Here is a 22,568-nt window from a genome sequence, read left to right as displayed (position 1 = left end):
AAAACTATCAGTCCTGGGGCTAGGGAGAAGACTAGGTTGCTTACATATTAGCTGTGCAATCATGAGAACACGAGTGTGATCTCCAGATCCCATGTGAAAGGCCGTGTGAACTTGTACTCGCAGTGCTGGAGGGTGAGGGTACATGTACACACAGGTAGATCTCTGGGGCCTTCTGGTCAGCCAACCTAAACTGCTGCTGAGCTTTAAGCCTGTCTCAGAACGCAAGGTGGATAGCCACTAAGGAATGACATGTTAACTTTGGCCTCCTCACTCATGAGCAAACATATATCCAGGTGCTTGCACATGTCAGCATGCACATATATACACATAGACACACAAATGCATGTATACACTCACATTAAACTGCAGCTCTAAGACCAGTGAACACAGACAGTAGAAAGGGATGGTCAGTAGCCATCTAAGAGAAACAATCGAAAATAGTCTTTTCCTGGGATGGTTTCTGATCTAAAGGTTGTTTTAAACAGACTATAGACTCATGACAAAACAATTCCTGTTTCTAAATAAAATCAAATAATGGATATGGTGAGAGTGGGTGGAGCCACAGTGCATAACTGCAGCCTGTTATTTAAAGGTGAGGATGGTTGTTGACTCATAACCATGGTTCCATGTCCATGCAGATAGCTTTGATAGCAACATCCTAAGGAGGGGAGGCTCCAACCTTACTCATCAAGTGTGTTTGACTTCGAGGTTTTCAAAAGATACAGTGGTGTCTCAGACTCAGGCTGAACAACTCTCCTTGTCACAGGATATTGAGGTCTCTCCTGTTATTCAGACAAACCTACTACAAAGGGTTAATTAGTCTAATGGGAACTCATAGAGAATGCCTGGCCAGAAGGCTCCTGTAGCTCAGGCTACCCCCACTGAAGAATATATATCTATGCATGAACAAAATCTGAGAAGTTTAATTCTCCTTCCCTTAAGAAAAATTAAACTCTTCAGGGAAGCTTGGGTTTGAGAAATTTCGCTATGCAGAAGATCACCCCAGTCCTGATCCTCATTCTCCTCCCCTTTCAACCCCAGCCTATTATTCTCAACAACCCACTTCTCGGCCTCCATTGCTTTCCTCTTACAAATAGCTCTGTAGGAAAAGCTGCAATTTTTAGCATCTCTAAATCTTTCTAAGCACCAAATTCAAAGAGCTATTTTGGCAGCTGAAATGTAATAGGAAAGGGAATTTGGATGAAGGCTGGGAGGATCCAAGCTCTCTGCAGAGGGGCCCTTCAACTAAAGTGCATCTCCTGGAGCACCTGTCTCAGGAGGCTGGCTCCCTGCCCCATCCTGGGCTTCACTGATTTCTCCAATGCTGACCCCAAAGCACTTCCTCCCTGCATCCTTGGCCTCCATGCCTGTCCATTTTATCTGCATGTGTATAAAGTTTCCTTACAGCGATGTCAGCTCACAGAGAGCCAGGGTGAGAGTTCAGGCAGGCCAATACTGCAAAGTCCACAAGGGATCTAGAGACTCATTTGGGAGCCAAACAGTTAGTGTGCCCTGAATAATTTGACTGTGAGACTCATCAGGACTGTTCTAAAAGCCATGGATAGTCATGTTTGGCCCAGTTAAGGCAGCTATCATTCTTTTGACACAGAGAAATTATATTTATGGAGTGGTGCTTCAGAAACCACTTGGAGGTGTTACATAACACACAGTAAAAGCATCAAGTTTCTAAATCTAGAGAAAGTTATGAATCACTAATCTTGCTCCATGTTTTCAGATAAATAGTGATAGGTTTGTATGAGTTTTGGCCATAGAATTTGGCATTCACTTCTATAAGTGCTGTAAGTGCTTAGTGGCTCTCTCAGCACATGGTGGTCTGAAGAGAAGACATGGCAGGAAAATCATTTTAAAAGTGCTGTCAAAATACACCAGCACCGACACCGAATGGGTGACAGTGATATGACATCACACACACACACACACACACACACACACACACATATCTCCCTCAGTAAACTGTGCATGCAGAAGGCAGTTCTCACCATCTCCATTCCTGGGTCTACACATCATCTTGCCCCACTTAGCCCCAAGGATTATATCACAGGCATTACTTTATTAACATGGAGACACTGAGCTCAAGATGTTCTTGATGATCTCTGTACACCTGCATTACCAATTTGTCTTAGCTTTTTTTTTTTTTTTTTTTTTTTGATTTTTCAAGACAGAGTTTCTCTGTGTAGTCCTGGCTGTCCTGGAACTCACTTTGTAGACCAGGCTGGCCTCAAACTTAGAAATCCACCTACCTCTGCCTCCCAAGTGCTGGGATTAAAGGCGTACGCCACCACACCCGGCTCAATTTGTCTTATCTTTACTTTAATCCATTTCCAATTCTATGACGGGGTGGTGGGGTGGAATACCCAAAACCTTTTGATATATATCATATATATATATATATATATATATATACATATATATATGTATATATATATATATATACATATTCTGAGGGAACCACCACTCAACATATGTTAATTTTATCTAGGATTAGGCCAAGTACTTATGGGCAGATGTGAACATATGTGATCAGCAAGATATAAAACCTCCATCTGTAGATGTTCCATTAGAGTTATGGACAAACATGAACCAATCTACTGAACTGATCGAGCTTATAATTTCAAGAAAACCACATGGTTAACACATGGCTGATGAATAGTCACAACAGTAAGGTTGAGTGTAATGTTTGGAAATGATTTAGGTGTGAAAATGTATAAGAACAAACATCCCAGAAAGAAAGAACATCCTGGGGAAGGAATATCAGGTACGAAATTAGCTGAGTTTGAACAGACCTGATGGGTTCCAGAGATTCCTGAGGGACGTGACATGTGAAGACAGGCCTGTTCAGCAGCTGGGCAAGGCACTGGTAAGTTTACATTTTTCCTTACAACAGAAAGAAGCAGAGAGATCTGTCTATAATTCTCACTCTGAAGGCTCCATGAGACATGGTGTGTCTAAGCAAAAGCAGGCAGAGGCTGTCTTGGTTAGGTCCTGTCTGATCTGGAGACCCCAGCAGCTGAAGTAGAACATTCTCACTGTAGCACCTCACACAGGTAAGGTCTTCTTGCCCTGGCTTCTGGGTCTCCCCCAGCATCTTCCTAGATGAGCTCAGTTCGCTTCTGTCTTTAAGAAGCATTTGTATTCCAAGGATTCCCTCTTACTTCTACCTCTTATCCATCTCTGGGATCATAAGCATGTGCCATTATCACCAGCTTTTAAATGAATTTCTATGTGACCATTGATATTTTCATCCACACATTAAAACTTGGACCAGAGAGCTATTTATTCTGTGCTAGTGTTTGTAGGAAACCCTATAGTGAAATCCCCAGAGATGAAAGTTGCCAAGTTCCCTTGGCACCTGTTGAATTGATTAAGAAGAGTTCTCATAAAATTCTTACTAGTGTGACAGGGGAGTAGGAATTTAAAATGTTAAATCAAGATTACCATGTGCTGGGGGAGATGTGAGATGGCTCAGCGGTTAAAAGCACTGACTGCTCTTCTGGAGGTCCTGAGTTCAAATCCCAGCAACCACATGGTGGCTCACAACCACCCGTAATAAGATCTGAAGACAGCTACAGTGTACTTACATATAATAAATAAATAAAATCTTAAAAAAAAAAAAGATTACCATGTGCAAGAAGACAATTTGAACAGGAAGGCTGGAAGTGATTTCTCACCCTGGCATCATCTGACAAACAAAACAGGCCAAGACATATCATGAACGAAACCCTCAAAATGCAAACAGGATGGAAGGGACAGAGGACCACACACATTACAGAGGACCACACGCCTTACAGAGGACCACACACTTTTACAGAGGACCACACACCTTACAGAGGACCACACACCCTACAGAGGACCACACACCTTTACAGAGGACCACACACCTTACAGAGGATCACACACCTTACAGAGGACCACACACCTTACAGAGGACCACACACCTTTACAGAAGACCACACACCTTACATAGGACTGACACCATTGTCGGTTGCCCTTTGGAGCTCTTTTTCAGCTCACTATTTCACCTTCACTCTTGGGAGAGACTTTTCCTCCATAAACTGCCCATTCCTCACTTCAAGGCATCCCTGATCTTCTCTCCATCTCCCCTCCAGGTGGCTGTGGGAATGCCACCTGACCTGTACATTCTCTTTAAACTCCTAATATAATCACCATTGATCTTCCTTCTGAGTCCATTTTAAAACACTTTTATTAATGATACTACGAATGCTGAAGGGGAGCTCCGGTTTTCCTAGTGATGCTAGCTTCTGGTCTGTGTAGTAGGATCTGCTCTCTGGTTGGACAGGCTATTTTATCAGCACTCTTCTCCTTCCAGTGGATAATTTTGACATGCTGCTATCTTCAATTTTCTAGCCTCATCTTAAAATGAGTGTTTAAAAAAAAAAAGAAAGAAAAAAGAAAATCTTTATTTTCATGGTTTTGCTTGCATTCTGTCTATCAGGATTTTTTCAGTTCAAACTCACAGTAGAGTAGTGACCTCTGAATTACGATTATCACTTAGTCCTCCACAGAATAAATTATTTTTCTCAGTCTTTCATAATATGTTTCACCAGAAACACAGACTGATGGATCAGAAGTTACTGGAATTTCTGATGACTCTGATTCTCAGTGGATATATTGGATCAAACCTAGGACTCTTTGCGACCTCTAAACTGTATGGACAGATGTGGATTTGAAATTTCTTCTATCATATGTCAATGTTTAGTTATACATTTTTATATCACTGAATCAATATTTAACATTGATATTGTTTTATCACTTCTATCCAGGGTTCCAGGGTTGAGGGTCTTTTCAGTAATTGCTCAAAAGAAGCCTGCCTATCTTTCTCCAAGAGCCACTGGTCAGTGCTCAGCACACTGCCCATATCTTCTGCTTTCCTTGTGCATTAGTGTGCCCCCACCCCACCCCCACCCCCGAGAAACAAAACTGGGAGCACATGTGCAGAACCACAGCCACGGGGAAAAAGAGTCATTCAGGAATCTGCCTCTGGAATCATGGGAGTTGTTAAGTTCAAAGTCTGCAGGCTGGAAAGCAAGGAAGCCCAGGAGAGTCTGCGCCTCAGCCAAGAGCACCAGTTGCTTTAGGCCTGCAAAGTACTGAATAGAAGCCACTCCCATTAGGCTGGACTACTTGCTCTGATCAATAGCCACAAATTGAAGTGTCAGGTTCCGTTTAAGTCCTTCACCAGCTCCATTCTGCCTGGTGTTTGGCCACCTACTTGGGCACTGATTGACCAAGCTGATAGATGAATCCAACTATCACACTTGTCTTAAGCATCACCCCTGACTTCAATTTTTCTTTCCTACTGTGGTTTCTACTTGTTCACGGTCCTGATGTGTACTAATCTCCTCTCTTTCCATTTCCATGAGGAACCCAGAATTGGGAATCTAGCTGTAGCTCCATCAGCATGCAAGGTACCAGGATGTGTACCCCTGGAGTGCCAATTTCTCTCTCAGTTAATGGGATTTTAATATTAATTAAACAAAAGCCTTTAGCATTCCCTTTGACCTTTGTTTACATTCATTCATGAAAGCTGGGCTCACAGGTCCTTCAGCTGTCTTAGAATAAACATATCAATGAAGAGATGGTGAGGAGTCCCTCTTCCCGGCTCATGTGTCCTGTACATCTCAACAGCAAGGCTCATTTGAGATCAGTTCCTTGTCATTTTGCCCCAAGATCCCATCATTATCTCGGGCCATGTCTAAGTGTGATGCCCCCTTGCAGGCTGCTCAACTGCCCCACACATTCCCAGTTTAAGCTTCTAATAAGTAAACATTTACACCAGGTCACGAGAGCCATATGTTCTTCCTCAGATGTTTCTCACAACAGTCAGAAATTAGAGACGTGTTTAAACTCCACTTTAGTCATTCTCTTTTGAAACTGTTGAGCTGTTTCATCTGTAAGAAATATTCCTAATTATGACATCTCATTCTGCCATGGATTGACAATGTAAGGGAAACATCTCTCTCATCTGTCATGTCTTTCTTAAACATATGAACTCCCAAACACATTTCTTAGTTGTAAAAATCACCCCAACACTGCAAAATCTATGTGGAAATAAAATCTCAGCTTACTTTCTGGGTAGAATGCATCCAGCTCGTCAATAAACAATCAGCTGTAGATCAGTTGGATTCTGTAGATTCCTGGTGCTAGTGAGCAGGCCCTGGGGTGGGGGCAGAGTGGTGTGTTGTGCACTCAGGTTTCTAAAATACAGCCTGTTCAGTGCTCATTGCACAGGTGTCACCTCTGTCACTCTATTGTTCAGGAAGTGATAAGGGTGAGGAGGGATTAGGTGCCTATGTCACTACCCCTTCTGGAGCATACTCAATCATTGTCAGCTCTGGAGGACTTCTTCCCACCTTCTCTACTTGTGGAGTGCACCAGAGAGGACATTGAGAACAGTATTGTCTTCAGATGGCCACACAGGCAAATCCTAGATGAGCCTTACTTCAATTCCTTGGGTGGGAAAATTCTTATTTCCTTGCATGGACAAGGAACTGAGATGCAGGAGCCCTGTCCTTGTCAGGTATGATGACTGTAATTTTAGAAAACAGAAACAGCATTAGTAGACAACGTTCTCTCCCTGTATTACAGGAGACAGACATAGTTGCCAACCTTCTCGAGTAGACAAAATGTCAGGTCTTGAACACAGCAGCTGGAACTCACCCTTACATACATCTGAGCTGGATTCTGGACTCTGCTCTACTGTTTAGACGACCTCCTGACTGAACCTTCTTGAACATCATTGGAAGACTAGAGGTATTCCTTATATCTTAAACCTCAGAGGGAGGAAGTTGGGTTAGTAAGCAGAGATATGCAGTGGATTTATATCCAGGTCACTACATCTTAGCACTTAGCCTTGGGAGTGAGGGTCCTGAGTAGCCCAGCTATGGGGCTGCTTGCCTCCTTTGTTCAGTGCTCTACAATCTATCCTTCAGAATTTTTCCACCCAATTTTGGACAGCAGCTGATGTTTCAAATGTGGGATGCAGACATCTCACCCCAAATGTCCTACTTGAGTGGTTTCTCATCTTCGAATATCATCAGAAGAGGGAATACTGCCAGCAGGATCAGTTCCAGACAAGCCATACTGACACCTCAGGGACTCAGTGTCTGTAAGCTGATGCATCTGTGGTGTCCTGGCCTCAGTGTTCTGCTGAGAGACAGACACAAATTAAAAGGAAGAAGCTTACTCTCCACATTGAGAAGTGAGGGACAGACAGACCTCTTTCATGTTTCCCTAGAGAGTACACCTCACAGACCTTGTGGCTGTTTGCATTGTGTCATCTCTTTGGCATGGATCTTTTTGTGGGTTGGATTGGGCAATCTCTGTCAGCCTGTGGCCTGGGAATATATTCCCCTGGTCCCTACTTTGATCAAAGAGATCCCTCTTCTCTACCAGGTTCACAGACTAACCTTGCATGCTCCTCTCCAGGATGCAAAACTACCTCTCACCATGAAGATAGGAAAGTTTGATTTTCCTCCAGATGAAACCATCAACACCCAATGAAGATGCCATTTCAATGATCAGACAAGTTCAGGATAAACTGACAAATGAAGGTGGTAAGGCATCTTACTTAAGTACTAGTTTCTGCATGTCTTAGAAACATGAATTTAATGGGTTTCATATGCTTGGGTGCTCTTCTTAGCACATACTGCCTGGGAGGTGCCACATTCTTCCTAATGCTTACTCAAACACCAAAAGCATTATTTATCCCTATGATCTTTACATGGAGGATTTCTGAATTGAGAGAAGGTTTGGGTTATAATTATATGTTCTTCAATGGACTCAACTATAAATATCCCTCGGGGGAGTTCCAGAATGCACCTGTTAGGGCTCAAGAAACAATATTCCAACCTAAGTTGCTTTGGCCTTTAGACAGCAGCCAAGTTCTCTATTAACCTGAAGATGAGATGCACAAATACACAGTCATCTTTGAGCCTTTCTGAAATGCCATTAACCAAGGAAGAGTTAGCTCGCACCACAGAGAAAGAGACTGGGGGTCATACCTACCTACAACAGTGAGGAACTTTGTCCAGGGCATAAGAAGTTCTGCCAGTCTTATTCATTTACCCTATTCTTCTTTGAAAACTGGCTACCACCCCAACTACCAACTGCCCGTGAAAGCATTTAAACCTTGCCCATCTGGCTCCTCCTTAAGCTTCCCTTTGTGTGTGCTCTTATGGACTTATGCATTAATAAACTTTTATGCATTTTTCTCTTGTTAATCTGCCCACTGCTAGTGTGCTTCACAATCTCCACACTCCAATACTGGATCTACACAACATAGCTAGACCTTTCCAATATCAATTAGCATCTTTACTATGGCAAAACCATAATGTTGAACATGGTTTCCCGTTCATGTTCCTGTTGTGGGAAATCTTATCCTTACATTATCCCCATCCAAAAAGTCCCTAACTCTCTTTTTCCTCTCTTCCTCTGTTCAACGCAGGAGCCCCGCCTACTTGCCCAGTGATTGGTCCCTTTATTCATTCAGGGAAGGTTCACAGGAAGTCACCTGAGTACATAACCCATTCCTTGTTCCAGCCCCTCCTGGAAAAATCAGAATTAGCATAAAAAATCCAAGCAACACTAGGGCTCTCTACAACATGTTCCACATTAAGGAGATCAAGAAAAAAAAGGAGGGAAGAGAAATATAGATTAATGCTGTCACAAAAACTTTAAGAATAACATACATTGTAAAAGGAACCTGCAGCAATCCATAATAATCTATAATTTTATTGAGGCTGAGAATATATTCTTCAAACTGGATTCTAGGAAGAAATCCCCAGGGATCTAAAGACAGTTCCACCATTATGGACTAGAGCTTCAATGTCACCTGAAGGTCCATGTGCTGAAGGCTTGGTCACCAGTCTGATTTACTGCTGAGAAGTAGTAGAACATTTAGATAGGTGGGGCCTTGTTATGGACATTATTTTTTGTCAGCTTTATTCACACTCCAAAATCACCTTGGAAGAGAGTCTCCATAAGGATGGTCTACATTGTATTGACCTGTGGGTGTGTCTGTGGAGGAATGTCTTAAGGATTATTAAGTTAATGGATGTAAGAAGACCCAACCCACTGTGAGCAGCACCATTCTCTATGTAGGGGTTCTGAACTGTGTAAGAGTGGGGAAACTGAGCTGACCATAAGTAGAGAGTGGCCATGCTTGTTTGCATCCTCTTTCTCTCCTGAGTGTAGATACAATGCAAGATGCTGTTTGAAGTTCCTGCCTTGCCTTCCCCACAATAATGGACCATATACTGTAATTATAAGCTGAAATTCAACATGGAATCTACTCCTATGGAAGGAAATATTCATGGAAAATTCCATTTCATGTCAATTTGCAGGGTGGTCCTAAAATAAGCCCCTTTCTCTCCCGAGTTGCTTTTCTGTCAGAATGTTTTGCCATGGTAACAGAAATTAGGCCACAATAGGCTTGGTGGAAGAAGGTGAAGTCATTGTGCATGTGCTTTTTTGAAAGTGCTTTGGGGACTCTGTATCCTACTGTTCTCTCTCTTTGCTTCCTGCCACCATGAGATGAGCAATTCCGTTCTACCTGGTGCACTCATATGATGCTCTGTCCCATTCAGATCAGTAGGGCTAAATAACAATGAACCAAAACTTCTGAAATCATGATCCAAATAAGCCTTTCTTTCTTCACATCTACAGATTCGTCTCAGATATTTTGTCACAAGTATGGAAAGCTGACTGGCTTTCTCTGAACAATGATGCCTCCTTGAGTTTACTGGACTTGGTCCTAATAGAGACTGATGTCTCCAAGGCAAGACAAAGCTTTTCTGCTCTCATCAGTTGGCTGACCATGACACCTCCTCCCCATCATTTGCTCTGATTTCCTCCTCTAACCACAGTGACTATCTTAACAGATCCTGCACCAACCACTACAGTGGGTGGAAAATGGCTTCCCAGCTGTGGAGACTACCCCACCCCAATGCTTCAACACTTCTGCATTTGGCACTGAATCATTTCCAGGCATAACCCCTGAAAAACTGCACTCTACCGAGAACTGCATGGCAGTTCTGGGCATTTCTCAGCATTTTGAATATTTGGAGTTCCATAAAATTTTTAGGAATGCATGAACTCTCATTAGCATTGTTATTATATTTAGGAATTTTAAAATTCACATTAAATATTTCAATATATCTCCTGCAAATGTATTGAAAAAGACTCCATGAGATGCCTTTGTGAGTATGGAATGAGGTGTCCAATCTGTGATAATTAACATTTCCTAGAAGATGCTTTAAAAAATACTAAATAATCACAGTTAAACCTCTGTAAAAAATATCAATTTTCCTTCATAAAAACAACTTTAAAATGAAAGACATCTATGATACTAAATCTCTCCACATAAGAATTGTTCCATCAACCAAATTTAAAATGGAATGGTTACACTAAGAAAAGAAAATCACTGGAGGGCCCCACAGCTCATGAATCACCAAGCTACTGAAAAGCATGCCTTAGATAAGATAGAAGCAGAAGACATAGCATTCTCAGGATTGAAACTAAGAGTGTATTTCTCTTAGCAGATGATAAAGAAACATATATCCACAGTCATACACATGGTTTTTGTTCTCTGCTGATGTGCCCCTGTGCCCCAAACAGTCTTGGTTCCTTACAACACTGAGCCAGGACTGTAATTTGCATGATTATATATATTCTTACTTTTCTTCTTTTTGAAAATTTTATTTTCCATCATGGATAACACTCCAATACCTATTTTTATAGCATTTAAAAATCTGGCTTTATATAAGCATACTTATACATTGCTTTTGTTCTCTTTATTAGCATGCTAATTACTGTAATGGAACCCATTACATTGTTATACATTCTGCGGTGGTTTCAGTATATGAGCCCCATAGTCTCATATATTTGAGTGCTTGGTTCTCAATTAGTGGAACTGTTTGGGAAAGATTAGGAGGTGTGGCTTTGTTAGAGAGGGTGTGTCAGTAGGGGTGAGCTCTGATGTTCAAAAACCCATACCAGGCCAGTCTCTCTCTCTCTCTCTCTCTCTCTCTCTCTCTCTCTCTCTCTCTCTCTCTCTCTCTCTCTCTCATTTTCTCTCTCTCTCCCCCTCCCCGCCTCCCCCAGCCTGCTGCTTGCAGATCAGGAAATACAACTTGCAGCTACTGCTTCAGCACTAGCTCTGTTTCCTGCCATGATGATCATGTCCTAACTTTCTACAATTGTAAGCAAGCCCCCAATTAAATGATTCCTTTCTTAGACTTTCCTTGGTCATGATGTCTCCACACAGCAATACAACAGTCACTAAGGCTCATACATGCAATGAATTTTTAATCATGTTGCTACCAAATCTTGCAGTTCTCCCCTCCCCCATTTGATTTTCTTTTCTCTTTCCAAGGATACTCATTTTTCTTCTGCCTTCCACTTTCAAATCTGTCTTCCTTTCCTTTCCTTTCCTTTCCTTTCCTTTCCTTTCCTTTCCTTTCCTTTCCTTTCCTTTCCTTTCCTTTCTTTCCTTTTCCCTTTCCTTCTTTCCTTTCCTTTCCTTTCCTTTCCTTTCCTTTCCTTTCCTTTCCTTTCCTTTCCTTTCCTTTCCTTTCCTTTCCTTTCCTTTTCCTTTCTCTTTCCTTCTTCCTTCCTTCCTTCCTTCCTTCCTTTCTTTCTTTCTTTCTTTCTTTCTTTCTTTCTTTCTTTCTTTCTTTCTTTCTTTCTTTCTTTCTTTCTTTCTACCCAATAAGCTCCCTTGGGGTTGCTTAAAGGAGTAAAGGTTAAAGGTGGCTTACAGGATGATTAACACCTCACTAGTGGCTACAATACTTAAAAAAAAATGGTCTCCGGTGCTCACTTCGGCAGCACATATACTAAAAAAATTGTCTCCCTGTCCCACCCTAGTGAATATTAATATATCTAAGTTCTCAGAGATAGGTGAGGCCCAGGGATCCCCTCCCCTCTCAGTGAGAGGACATATATGACCCCATTTTTATGCAGCTCTTAGAAAGGCAATCATGGCTGCTGTGAGTTCACATGGTCCTTGCTTTGAAGTTAGTGCTCCCTGACACTCTTCCTTCCCTCTTCTCTATGCACTTCCTCCACCATCCTGTTCACAGGTGATATCCCTTAAGCTTGGCTTCTTTTGTAGAAGTTTATCTGATAATGCCTCTATATTTTAGAGTGGGAAGTCATTAACTTTTGCTGTATAGTATTCTGCTACGCAAAGACAGGTCTATTTATACATCATCCCATTGTCAGTCAGTTCAGGTTCAAGGTCACTAAAAATATTTCCATCACAAACAGCCATACAAATCTCTCATGGGGGGGGGGGCATCTGCTGAAGAGAAATACTCAGAAGTTAGATGGCTAGCTAATAAATATATTCTCAATCTCTGCCCTACTATAAGGTTTCTAAATTTTAATATTCCTTCCCACCAACTGTGCACAGGGTTCTTGCTACACACACACATACACACAAACCAACAAAACAAATAAACACGCAAACAAAAAAACAAAAACAGTACTAGCAATCTTTCTAAAATCTCAGATTTCACTGGAGGTTTCCTCATTGTGATTTCAATTTTCATTTTCTTGTTATGTTAATGAAGTTGAATTGCTCAATGCAGTTTTGTAAAATTCCATCTGTCCAGAGAAATATTTTCTACAGATCCAGGGTGCAGGCTGAGATACCCTTGCAATGAGGACAGAAGTCTTACAACATTCTAGAGTTTTCTACAGGTGTCTGGATAGGCACTCCCAAGAAACCTTTCTCTATGGCTTGGGTAGCCCACAGCAGTGCAGTCAGGCAATGGTTGGTCTTCAATGTCAGTCTGACTGGATTTAGATTCATCTCCTAGATTCCTAACTGGAGACGAAATGTGACCAACTACTTCCCATTCCCACAGCTGGAGCCCCTTTTGCTGATCCCCACAATGATGGGTTCTATGCCCTAGAACTGTGAGCCATACCAAGCCCTCCCTCTGTCCCTCCCTTCCTCTCTCCCTTCTTGCTTGTTTGTCTGTTTCTTATTTTGTCACAGCAAGAGACAGATAACCAACACAGTGGGTTTTCACTTCCTCCCATGGCTGGGAACTGATGGAGGTCTTCCTTCTACCCAGCTAGAAGATCTCACAAGCAGACGGTGTCAGCAATGGCAGAAATGTCCATGCCTGCAGCTGCTGCTGAAGACACTGGACACACTGCAAAAACACAGCCAGGGAGAGATGTTTTCTTAACCTCCCCAGAGCCTTGTCCATCTTCCAGGCTATGTGTGTTTCTCTACGTGATTAGAAAAGAGGGAATTTCTGAAGAATAGATGATGAGCTACAAAGAATATTCTTATATGTGTTGATTTTTTTTAACCCTCAGTATTGAGAATCTAGTGCACAATGGAAGTATTTTGTAGGAATGAAAGGACATGGGATTGTTGATTTGGTTTTTGTGGAGTCATGGCTGGGAAGTTTCACTACCTGCTGTTCATATATAAACATTAGACAATAACAAGTATTTCAAGTAAGATTTCTATTCCCTAAAATATAGTCTTGTCTAGTTGGGATGGAGAGAGTGAAAGTCTTTGATCCTTCACTGTAATTCCAGTGAAGACACTGTCTGCCCCAGCTTCCCCCCTGGGCCATGGCCACTGCAATCAAAGCCACTGTAGCTGGTGCAGTGCCAACCCAGAATGCCAGCAGTGGCCGATTTTCACAGATGAGTGACGTCACCTGGAAGCAGGAGCATCCCTTGCACCACTGGCTTATAGCAGGGTTGTTATTTTTATTTAAGAGCCAGAAAGTCAAGCAATCAAAGCCATGGCATCTGCAGCATCTTTTACCCAGCAGATCTGCACTGTGCCCAACAGAGTGAGTTGTGTCTGCACTACAGATGAGTGAGCACCATGCAAGGCGGTGTGTGAGGTGTACAGCACAGCTGAAGTGTGCCCACACCATTGTCAACCCTGTCTGGGTCATGTACACATGTGTGTTATCTATTTTCTGCTTGTTTTGTTTTGTGTGTATATGTGTATATGTGTGCATGCCAGGGGTCAACCTCCACTGTACAGCCCACCTTGTCTTCTGAAATGATTCCTCACAAGACCATTCTTGTGGTGTGAGCTCAAAGAATCTGACCCCCACCCCCCACACACACATACTACCCCCCAACCCCCCAGGTACTCATGCCTGGCTTTCTGACTTGAGTTCTGGATGCTGAATTCAAGTCTCCATTTTGTGCAGCAAGCTCTATGCTGTCCAAGGTATACTAACTCCAATCTCATCTACTTTCTTTTCCTATGAACAGTGGTATCTTGGGAAGGGAAGAGGGTACGATGAGGGATTGAGGTCAGTGGGAGGAGGGGAGCCAAGACCAGCAGTGTCTTGTGTTCTGGCTTGGAGGATCATTCCTACAATGTGTTCTAACATGAGACTAATAAGACAGAAATACAAACACCCTTGAATATGGAGGGGAGCTGAATTGAACTCAAATTCATGGAGAAATTCTAGAATCTTTCCTGCTGGTCCCACTGCCTTCACCTACAGTCTCTCTGCTACTGCTGCATTGCTTGCACTTGTTTAGAAACAAACTTTCAGGTGGAGCTCAGACAAGGTCCAGGGAGTTCAGAGGGTAAAGGTGCTTGCTACCAAGCCTGTGGATCTGAGTCCAAGGCCAGGAATCATATGATGGAAGGAGAGCTCCAACTGGTACAAGTTGTCCTCTTATCATTCACAAGAGGGCTATGACACCTGTGAGATGGGGAGGAGTAAGAAGAAGTTAATTTTAAAAAATAAAGGAAAAGACTAGAGAGATGGCTCAATGGCTAGAGCACTGACTGTTCTTCCAGAGGACTCTGTTCCATTCCCAGCACCCACGTGGTAGTTTATAACTGTCTGTAACTCCAATTCTTAGGGATCCATTGCCCTTTTCTGGCCTCCATATGCATTCCCTACATGTGGTGCACAGACATACATGCAGGAAAACCACTCATACATATAAAATAAAAGTAGATGTTAATGTTTGATATATTTTAAATATTACACACACATAGGAGCATCTCAACCCTGTGAATATGTGACTATGTACCATCTTTAAGGGTGAACTGGTTACAAAGTAAACAAGAACACCTCGACCTGTTACCTCAGCACTCCCCACTGCCCCACCATCTCCTTCTCTCTGCTGCATCTGAGTGTCTCTTCCTTTCTCTCCCTCTTCTGCCTTTCGTATGTGTCTGGTCCTAGGGTCTACAATCCTGAAACCAGACTTTACTGTGCATTTGTCAGGAGGCTTCCCAGTCAATGTTCTGATTATTTCCTTGGACCTGATGATGACAATGTGCTCTGACCTCTGCCCCAGCAGGAGACTTAATCCCACTCTGCTGGCTGCAGCCTGGATAACTAAGAATGAGGTGTTGGACAGAAGGGTGGTTCTACTGTGGGGGCTGAAAGCTTCCATTTTCAATGAGTGAATCTCAGTTTCCCAGCTCGTATGGGTTTCTTCCAGATGGTTCTATAATGCAATTGTTCTGAGATCCACTGTGCTCCTGAGGAGAGCTTCTCCAGTCCTCAGGGGGCTGAGGTGGGATGGTAAAGTGATGCTGGCTGGCGCTGTGTGCTCCTATATTCTTAGCATAGCATACATGTGGACCTCCAGGATCTGGATGTGTGGTTCAGTTCCTAGGACAGTGTGGCTATTCAGATAGCACTGGTTCCTATAATCAAAGGACTTCACCACATTTTTCTACAATGTAAATTTATTTTAAACTATTAAATTGAAATGAAACAAAGGTTCTGAGGTAAATTAATTTTCCGATCCAAATAAAAAGGGCATGAAGACCAGAGTTTCTTTCTTTCGTGAACTAGGCAAATCCTTTGATTTTAGGATAATAATGTGTATGTAGTCTTTTCTTGTCTTGCCTGATCCACTAGATCTTGAAGGAATGTTTCCACACAGTAGAACACTGAGCTCTGCTCTCAGGATCAGGCTTTCTTTAGTAGCCTTCCAGAAATGTCTCCTAACCTTTTGGCCAGCAGGTGTCCCTGGCTGAGCAGAGCAGGGAGAACCACCACCAATGGGGTTTGTAGCTGACTGTAGTCTCCCCCAGGGCAGCCTCTCCCGGGAATAAAGGAGCTCAGACAGTAACTGTGAACGGGAATAGAGCAGAGGGGTGGGTATAGGGAGCATGTGCCAGAGTGCCAGACAGTGGAGTGGCTGCGGGGCAGGCATCAAGTCACTAAAGTTAGCCTATTGACATATTGATGGGTCCAAGTACAAAGACCAAGAGGCCACGTGAGCGAAAGCCTGCTCAGGCTCTAGAGAAGACAGGGCAGCCCTCTCCATTGAAGTTCTACCTAATACAACTTATAAAGCATCCTGAGGTGACTACTTCCTTCTAGCTTTGAGAATTTCTTTGTGCTAATTTTACCACTTGCATGTGTGTAGGTGTGTGCTTATAGAGGTCAACATTGGGTATCCTTTTCAGGGTTTTCTCCTTTGTTTGTTGAGACAGGGTCTCTCACTAGAGCCCAGAGCTTGTGAATTAGGCTGGACTATATGGCTAGGAAGCTCCAGGGACCCTTCTGTCCTGCGTCCCAGGGCTGATACTCCAAAGGTATGCCCAGTGCTGGACTTTAGGCATTCCTTTGTGGTTGTGTTTGCATGGCAATCATTTCATGACTGAGACATGGCCCCAGCCACATCTTTGCACACATTTACTTGTGGTTCACATATTTAAGATGTTCCTGCTTCTGGGAAGCTGTGTGTCATGTGAACTAATGTTCAACTAGCTTTCCTGCATAGACAGTAACAGAGGGAGTGACATAGAGAGTGACATAGACCTGTGAAGAAGAGTCTGATGAGGGAAGATGTTAGGAATAGATGCTACAGAGCCAGGAGATAGAGAGAATTCTTATGGGCAACTAGAGAGGATGCTCAGAAATCCAGACCTTCTGAGCTATATATCCTTGGACCCATTTCATAAGTGCACTGTTTTCAAATACTAATCATGCCTGTGTTATTAGCCAGGCTGAGGAGTTTCATGTCACTGAGAAGCGAGAGTCAGTGGCCAAGTTGCTACTAAGTTCCCTGGGGCAGCAGAGCCCTGTACTAACACAGGCTGGACCCTGTAACTCATCTTCCAGGCAGTGAGGCTGTTTCCAGGAGGGCTTCACAGCAGGGCATGACACCTCACAATAACTCATAACTAAAAGCCTCAAAGGCTCTCTGCTCATTATACCCACATATGGACTGAGACTGGAGTCCATTAGCCTGAAAGAAAGAAAACCAGACTTTGGACAGTTACCATCCAGGGGCATTAGAGTGTCACCGGAACACACAGTCAGTGACAAAAGATGCAAACGGGAGTTTCAGAAGCCACAAGAAAAATGTAAGTTTTTGTTGTGTCAAAAATTTCCAGGTCACAAGTTTCTTTAAAGCTGTTGCTGAGTGCCCAGGAGCTTCCCAAGGCTCCAGGTGTCTTGCAGACCTATCCCCTGTTCTCCTTCCTATCATACTTGAGGACCCACAGAGGCAGGTCCTGAAGACCAGAGCCATCCTCTAGACTTAGATCTGAACCAACATTTACCCAGCAACTCGGTGTCAGGGAAAAGTTCATAGGGCCAGAGCAAGGAGATTTAATGTGAAGCAATGGCCTTCATATGATAAAGCTTCCCACTGAAGCTGCTCCAGGAGGAGACACCCCTGGATATTAGTGGGATGGCAACACAGCAGCAATAAAGGACACTGGATTGAAAATGTGCATGTGGAGAATCTAAGATGCTTCAAAGGAAGATGTATAAGAATGGTATTACTTTTAAAAGAATGTTTTGTTCTACAAGAATGAAACGTCTTGATCTCTGTCACAGTACATGACATGGCAGGTTGAAGGGTTAGTCTGTTGATATTCGAGTATCCAAAGTTTGTGAAATAGATTTCTGTCAAGAATGAAAGGAACTCTGTGGATTGATTCTACCAATGGCATTTTATTTTTTTGCTACTCATTGAATAGCACAAAATAAGACCAGGGAGCAAAACAATGTTTTTGCCTTCTCTAAGGTACCCAACTGCAATCAGAGATGAACTTTTAAAAGAGTTTTAGGGAATGAAATCAGTGATAAGCATGAGCCAGGCAACGTGGCATGGACAGGACCAGCCTTGGGGTGCCGTCTAGTCCTTGTCGGGATTCTGGTGATACAATGGGTCTACAAGCCTGGAAGGGCCATACCTAGAACCACATGTGGGAAGAGACAGCTGTAACTGGGTTTGGCGTCCCTACAGCCACTGGGCAGGGTCAAGAGTTCTTTGCTACCCTGGTTCTGCTCACAGAACGGAGAACTCAGCTCTGTCTTGTCTGTCTCTGTGTGGATGTGGATGCCCTGAAGCCACTCAGTGTGAGGTGCTTTGCTGCTATCGAAGGCACTGAGATGTCGACCACTCACCTGTCAGAACTAGGCGTAAATCATACAGTCCTCACAGTGAATGTTAAATATCACCCGAATCCCAATTAAGCCTGGAGTGCCAAGAACTGCCAGTCATCCAACCCAGGCGAGACTGTGATTAGCAAGGCTTCCAAGGCAACTGATGAAGTATTAGGAATCCAAAAGCCCCCAATTAACAGAGAAAACATGAACATGTCATTCAATGGAGCCACAGAGACTTAGCGGGAACGTGAAATTCAAATGAGTTACAAACCACACTCTTATTGATCAACTTAAGCATGAATAGTGTATTTAAACATATAGTGATCTCATATTTCATCTTGCTCTCTACCCAACAGATGATGGATAAAATGCTGGTTGCTGCAGAATCTCCTGGGCTCAAGTCAACTGGCTTTAATGACAGTAATAGGCAAGGCTCAGAGAAGGGTGAGTGCCACGTGGATAACCATATTCAAAGAGCAAGGAAGATACACGATGAGCAAGCTTTTCAGCCTTTGAGAGGGAGAGAGTGGAAAGGGAGACTTTATACGTCTTTGAGACATAAAGACGTCTCTATTCCACAGCAGACTGTGCCGGCTATGACTAGAAATACTCATTTGATACTAGATTCCTATGGCCATTGATCCCATGTTACCTACATAACTAATCTTAATACATGTCTGTAGCCTCATACATAAATGTTCCAGCTCAATTAGCATGCTACAGATTAACATGCTATGGCAGGATATGTATGACAAGGGACCACTGTGTGGATGGGTATTACACACTGGGTATACTTCACACATACTTCTGACCTGTTTATACAAAAGTATTCTGATTATCATAACACACCAACAGAAGGCAAAAGAAATTAGGAAAGCAGATATAGTTTCACACACAGCGTAGTAGGGCAGATCAAGAGGCACTGAATTCGGGTTTGTGGAGGGAGGTATTATCACAAATTTTGTACACCACTCTTTTGGCCCTGAAATCAGGTTCTGAGCTAAACCCACAGCTTTGTGCGAGGCAACAGGTGCCTTGCTAAGGGGTGGGGTACATTTTACAATCCAAACATACTCTCATTTCTTGTTTCTATTTGTTTAACGAGAGGCTTCAAATTGGGCAGACTGGTTCTCCCAAGCATGCCTCCACACCAGCCTACACACTCAACCACTTTCGTAAACAACTATAGACCTTGTTTGATAAACATTCTTCTACTTCTTGCTGAATGTTTTAAAGTCGCATGACAATCTCTCCTCACACACATGCACACGCACGTGCAGACACACAAACAAATCCTCACAGAGTAACTGGAGAGACTGCAAACACACACTGAGGATTTCATCAACTAGATAGCAACTCCCCGCCCTTACTAGGAGAATCCAACACTCTGACCTCTGGGCCCATGCTTCAGGCCACTGCTACCACCAGCAGAGTGCTGATATCAGACCAGCAAGCCACAAGGAGGCGGAAGTTATCTTGCTGAGAAAACAAGACAATCGTCCTCAACTTGACAAAGTTGTCACTGTCAAGATGTCCCTTGACCCACAGACCTGAGATTCTGGGGATCTCCAGAGGTCTCCCTCCTTTACTAGCCCTCTACCTTGGAGATGATCATCTTTCCCAAACTTGGGGGAAAGGCCCTGACTGCTGGACAGCTGTGGACGTGCATGTTGGCATAATGAGTATATTAGAGGCTGAAACCCCACAAGTCTCAGCCCTGACCTGCACCCAGGAGACCAAGTGAGGGCATTAGTGCCCAGGGGGACTTCCTGTCTGAAGTGATCTCCTATCTCTGTGTCTGCTCAAGAACAGCCACAGGGATGTGTTTGAAACTCAACAGACACACACAAGAGAGCAGCCTGTGCTCAAAGCAAGGAAAGCACACACCTAAAAGACAGCAACCACCAAACCAGGAACTTCCCCTTTGCAAAAAGATGCAGGATCATTCACACCCTCAGGCTCAAGTGGGAAGTCCTGCTGTGTGTGACACCAACCGGGTCTCCTACTTCCCTATGAAATCAGGACTTCTGAAGTCTAACACCACCCACCCCCACACCGCCCCATACAATTCTTAATGTGGGCTCCCGCCCCACTGCACTCACCATCACGTTGCCCTGCATTTTAGCGGTCTTGATCATTGCCTTTTCCTTCATTTTGCTTGGAGTCTTGAACCTCACTTCTAGCCCAGGGAAGTGTAACTTAATCCATTGTTATGGGGAGCACCCAAGTGTAGATCCCAGCCGCGATTACTGGGTGGAGATGGGGTTTGAAGAAAATACAATTCTGGCAGGTCCTGGTTTTCCTGTCCCTCTGTGTTCCCGGGTAGATCCCCCTGAAATCAACTCTTCCCAGTGGCTACCAGGAAAGCAGAATCAGGAGCCAGGCGCTGGGGGTGCGGCTTGTAACAAAAAGCAAGCTGAGAGCTGCGGAGCGAGGACGTGAGCAAAGGCGTGTGTCCTCCGAGCTGGCTTTCAACACCCTGTAAGTGACAACGGCAGCGGCAGCGTGGCAAGAGCCTTGTGCACTCTAGGACTCTGGGCGGGTATGGTTGACTGACAATGCTGATCCCCAAGGGTGGCAACACCCGGGAGTGTGTGTGTGCGCGCGCGTTTGTGTGTGTGTGTGTGTGTGTGTGTGTGTGTGTGTGTATACACGCGTGCGCGTGCTGGCCTCAGCCTTTACTGAGCAGAACCTGGAAGCCCTGGGCTGCAGCACGCTTCAGTTAGCTTAGCTGCCAGGGGGATTGGCCATCAAGAGGGCGACTACAAACAAGCTCTAGGGTGATCTTTGTGGGTGGAGCCGCGTGAGATTAGAATGGATGAGCAGCCACTAGCTGCTCCTAGGGCTGCGCCTCCCAGATCAGGGAGCAGAGTCACAGGGAACCAGATTCTGAGTCTGGCGGAGGAGCTAGAGGCAAGAGGGAGGAGCCTGAGTGGCAGCTGATATTTAATGTGGTTTCGGGTTACTATGGAACACACGTGGTGTCTCCATGGTTGCACTGGGGCGACTTGTAGTCAGTGGCCTTGATAGTGACGAGTGCACCCTACAGAGCTACTTACTGGGTCCTTGGAACCCCATCATGACGCCTGCTACCCTGGTCTAGTCACTGCCCTCCAGACCTCCAGTCAGCCACAGTCCTGATAGTGCCTTTGTTTCTTCAGTTCTCTCAGACCAGCACTCTCTTCCAAAGGCACGGCCCTGTGGAACTCCAGACCCACTTCTATTCCCCCAACCTTCTCTTGGGGTGGCCAAGCCTAGATTCCAGGACTGCCAACCCAGAGCGTTCCCAGGATCATTCACAACCACGGTTTGTTTAACATCGTCTCACACAGCGGGGAGCTCCAGAGTGTGCTTCTGCTGAAGGCTGGCACATTCTTTTACAGATGGACCTAGAGCGCTCCAAAACCCAAGGGAACTCAGGCTTGTGGAGATGTGTGAAGGGCGCCCTCGCCTGCCAGGGAAGGGCAATGGCGGGAGCCAATCTGGAAAAGAATTTGGAAACTTCTCTACACCTATTTAACATTCACAAAAGATCTTCTGTAGGAAAAGAAACTGCAGAAGTGGCTTAAGCCGATTCTTACAGTGTATGTGCGTAACACAGCATATAGTGTGTAGTGTACAGAGCACAATCACATACAATCAAAGCTGCTGGTAGCTGGCACACAGGTTTACATCAAAGATCTGTACTACAGACATGAGCTGAGGACAAAGACTTAAGAGGTCATGTGTGTGTGTCCTAGACTACTATGTAAGGATTGTCTCTCTAGAAATAAAATCTGTTAGGATTCCTTAAGATACTGTAAACAGAAATACAGTCTCCCAGTACCAGAGGCCCAACATAAATTCCTCCCTAACACCAGGTGTCTTGATATAGTGGATGGACTTCTTGATCCCACATAAAGCCTCTGGATGCCTTTAGTGACTGGAGAAGGAGGGTGACTCTCTGGGGTCTCTGTGAGGACAGTAATTCCACTCTTCCGGGGTTCCTCTCTGCCCTCCAACACCTTGATCACTGCTTGATTTCATTTTCTCGGAGGTTAGGGCTTGGGGGCCTGAATCTGGGCTATGCACAAGCATTCAAGCCACAGAAGACCAGGTTAACACAAGTGTTTTGAATGAGAAATGCCCCTTAGTCTTGGGCAATTGAATCCTTGT

The 22,568-nt window shown here is 44.1% G+C and overlaps 1 protein-coding gene across 1 annotated transcript in view; it reads right to left on the bottom strand.

Annotated features, from left to right (window-relative positions):
• Dpp6 (dipeptidyl peptidase like 6) overlaps positions 1-21,084 on the bottom strand; it is an 830,048-nt gene extending 808,964 nt beyond the window's left edge. The window contains exon 1 of the mRNA XM_021163979.2: positions 20,516-21,084. Coding sequence (XP_021019638.1) covers positions 20,516-20,566 — 51 coding nt within the window. The 5' untranslated portion in view covers positions 20,567-21,084. The remainder of the gene's footprint in view (positions 1-20,515) is intronic.
• Between the last annotated feature and the right edge of the window lie 1,484 nt (positions 21,085-22,568).

Source organism: Mus caroli, unplaced genomic scaffold (genome assembly GCF_978045245.1).
Source record: "Mus caroli unplaced genomic scaffold, Mus_caroli_1 scaffold_4, whole genome shotgun sequence".
NCBI classification, from domain to species: Eukaryota; Metazoa; Chordata; class Mammalia; order Rodentia; family Muridae; genus Mus; species Mus caroli.
Note: the sequence above shows the minus strand (reverse complement) of the source record. Positions and strands in the feature narration are given on the sequence as shown.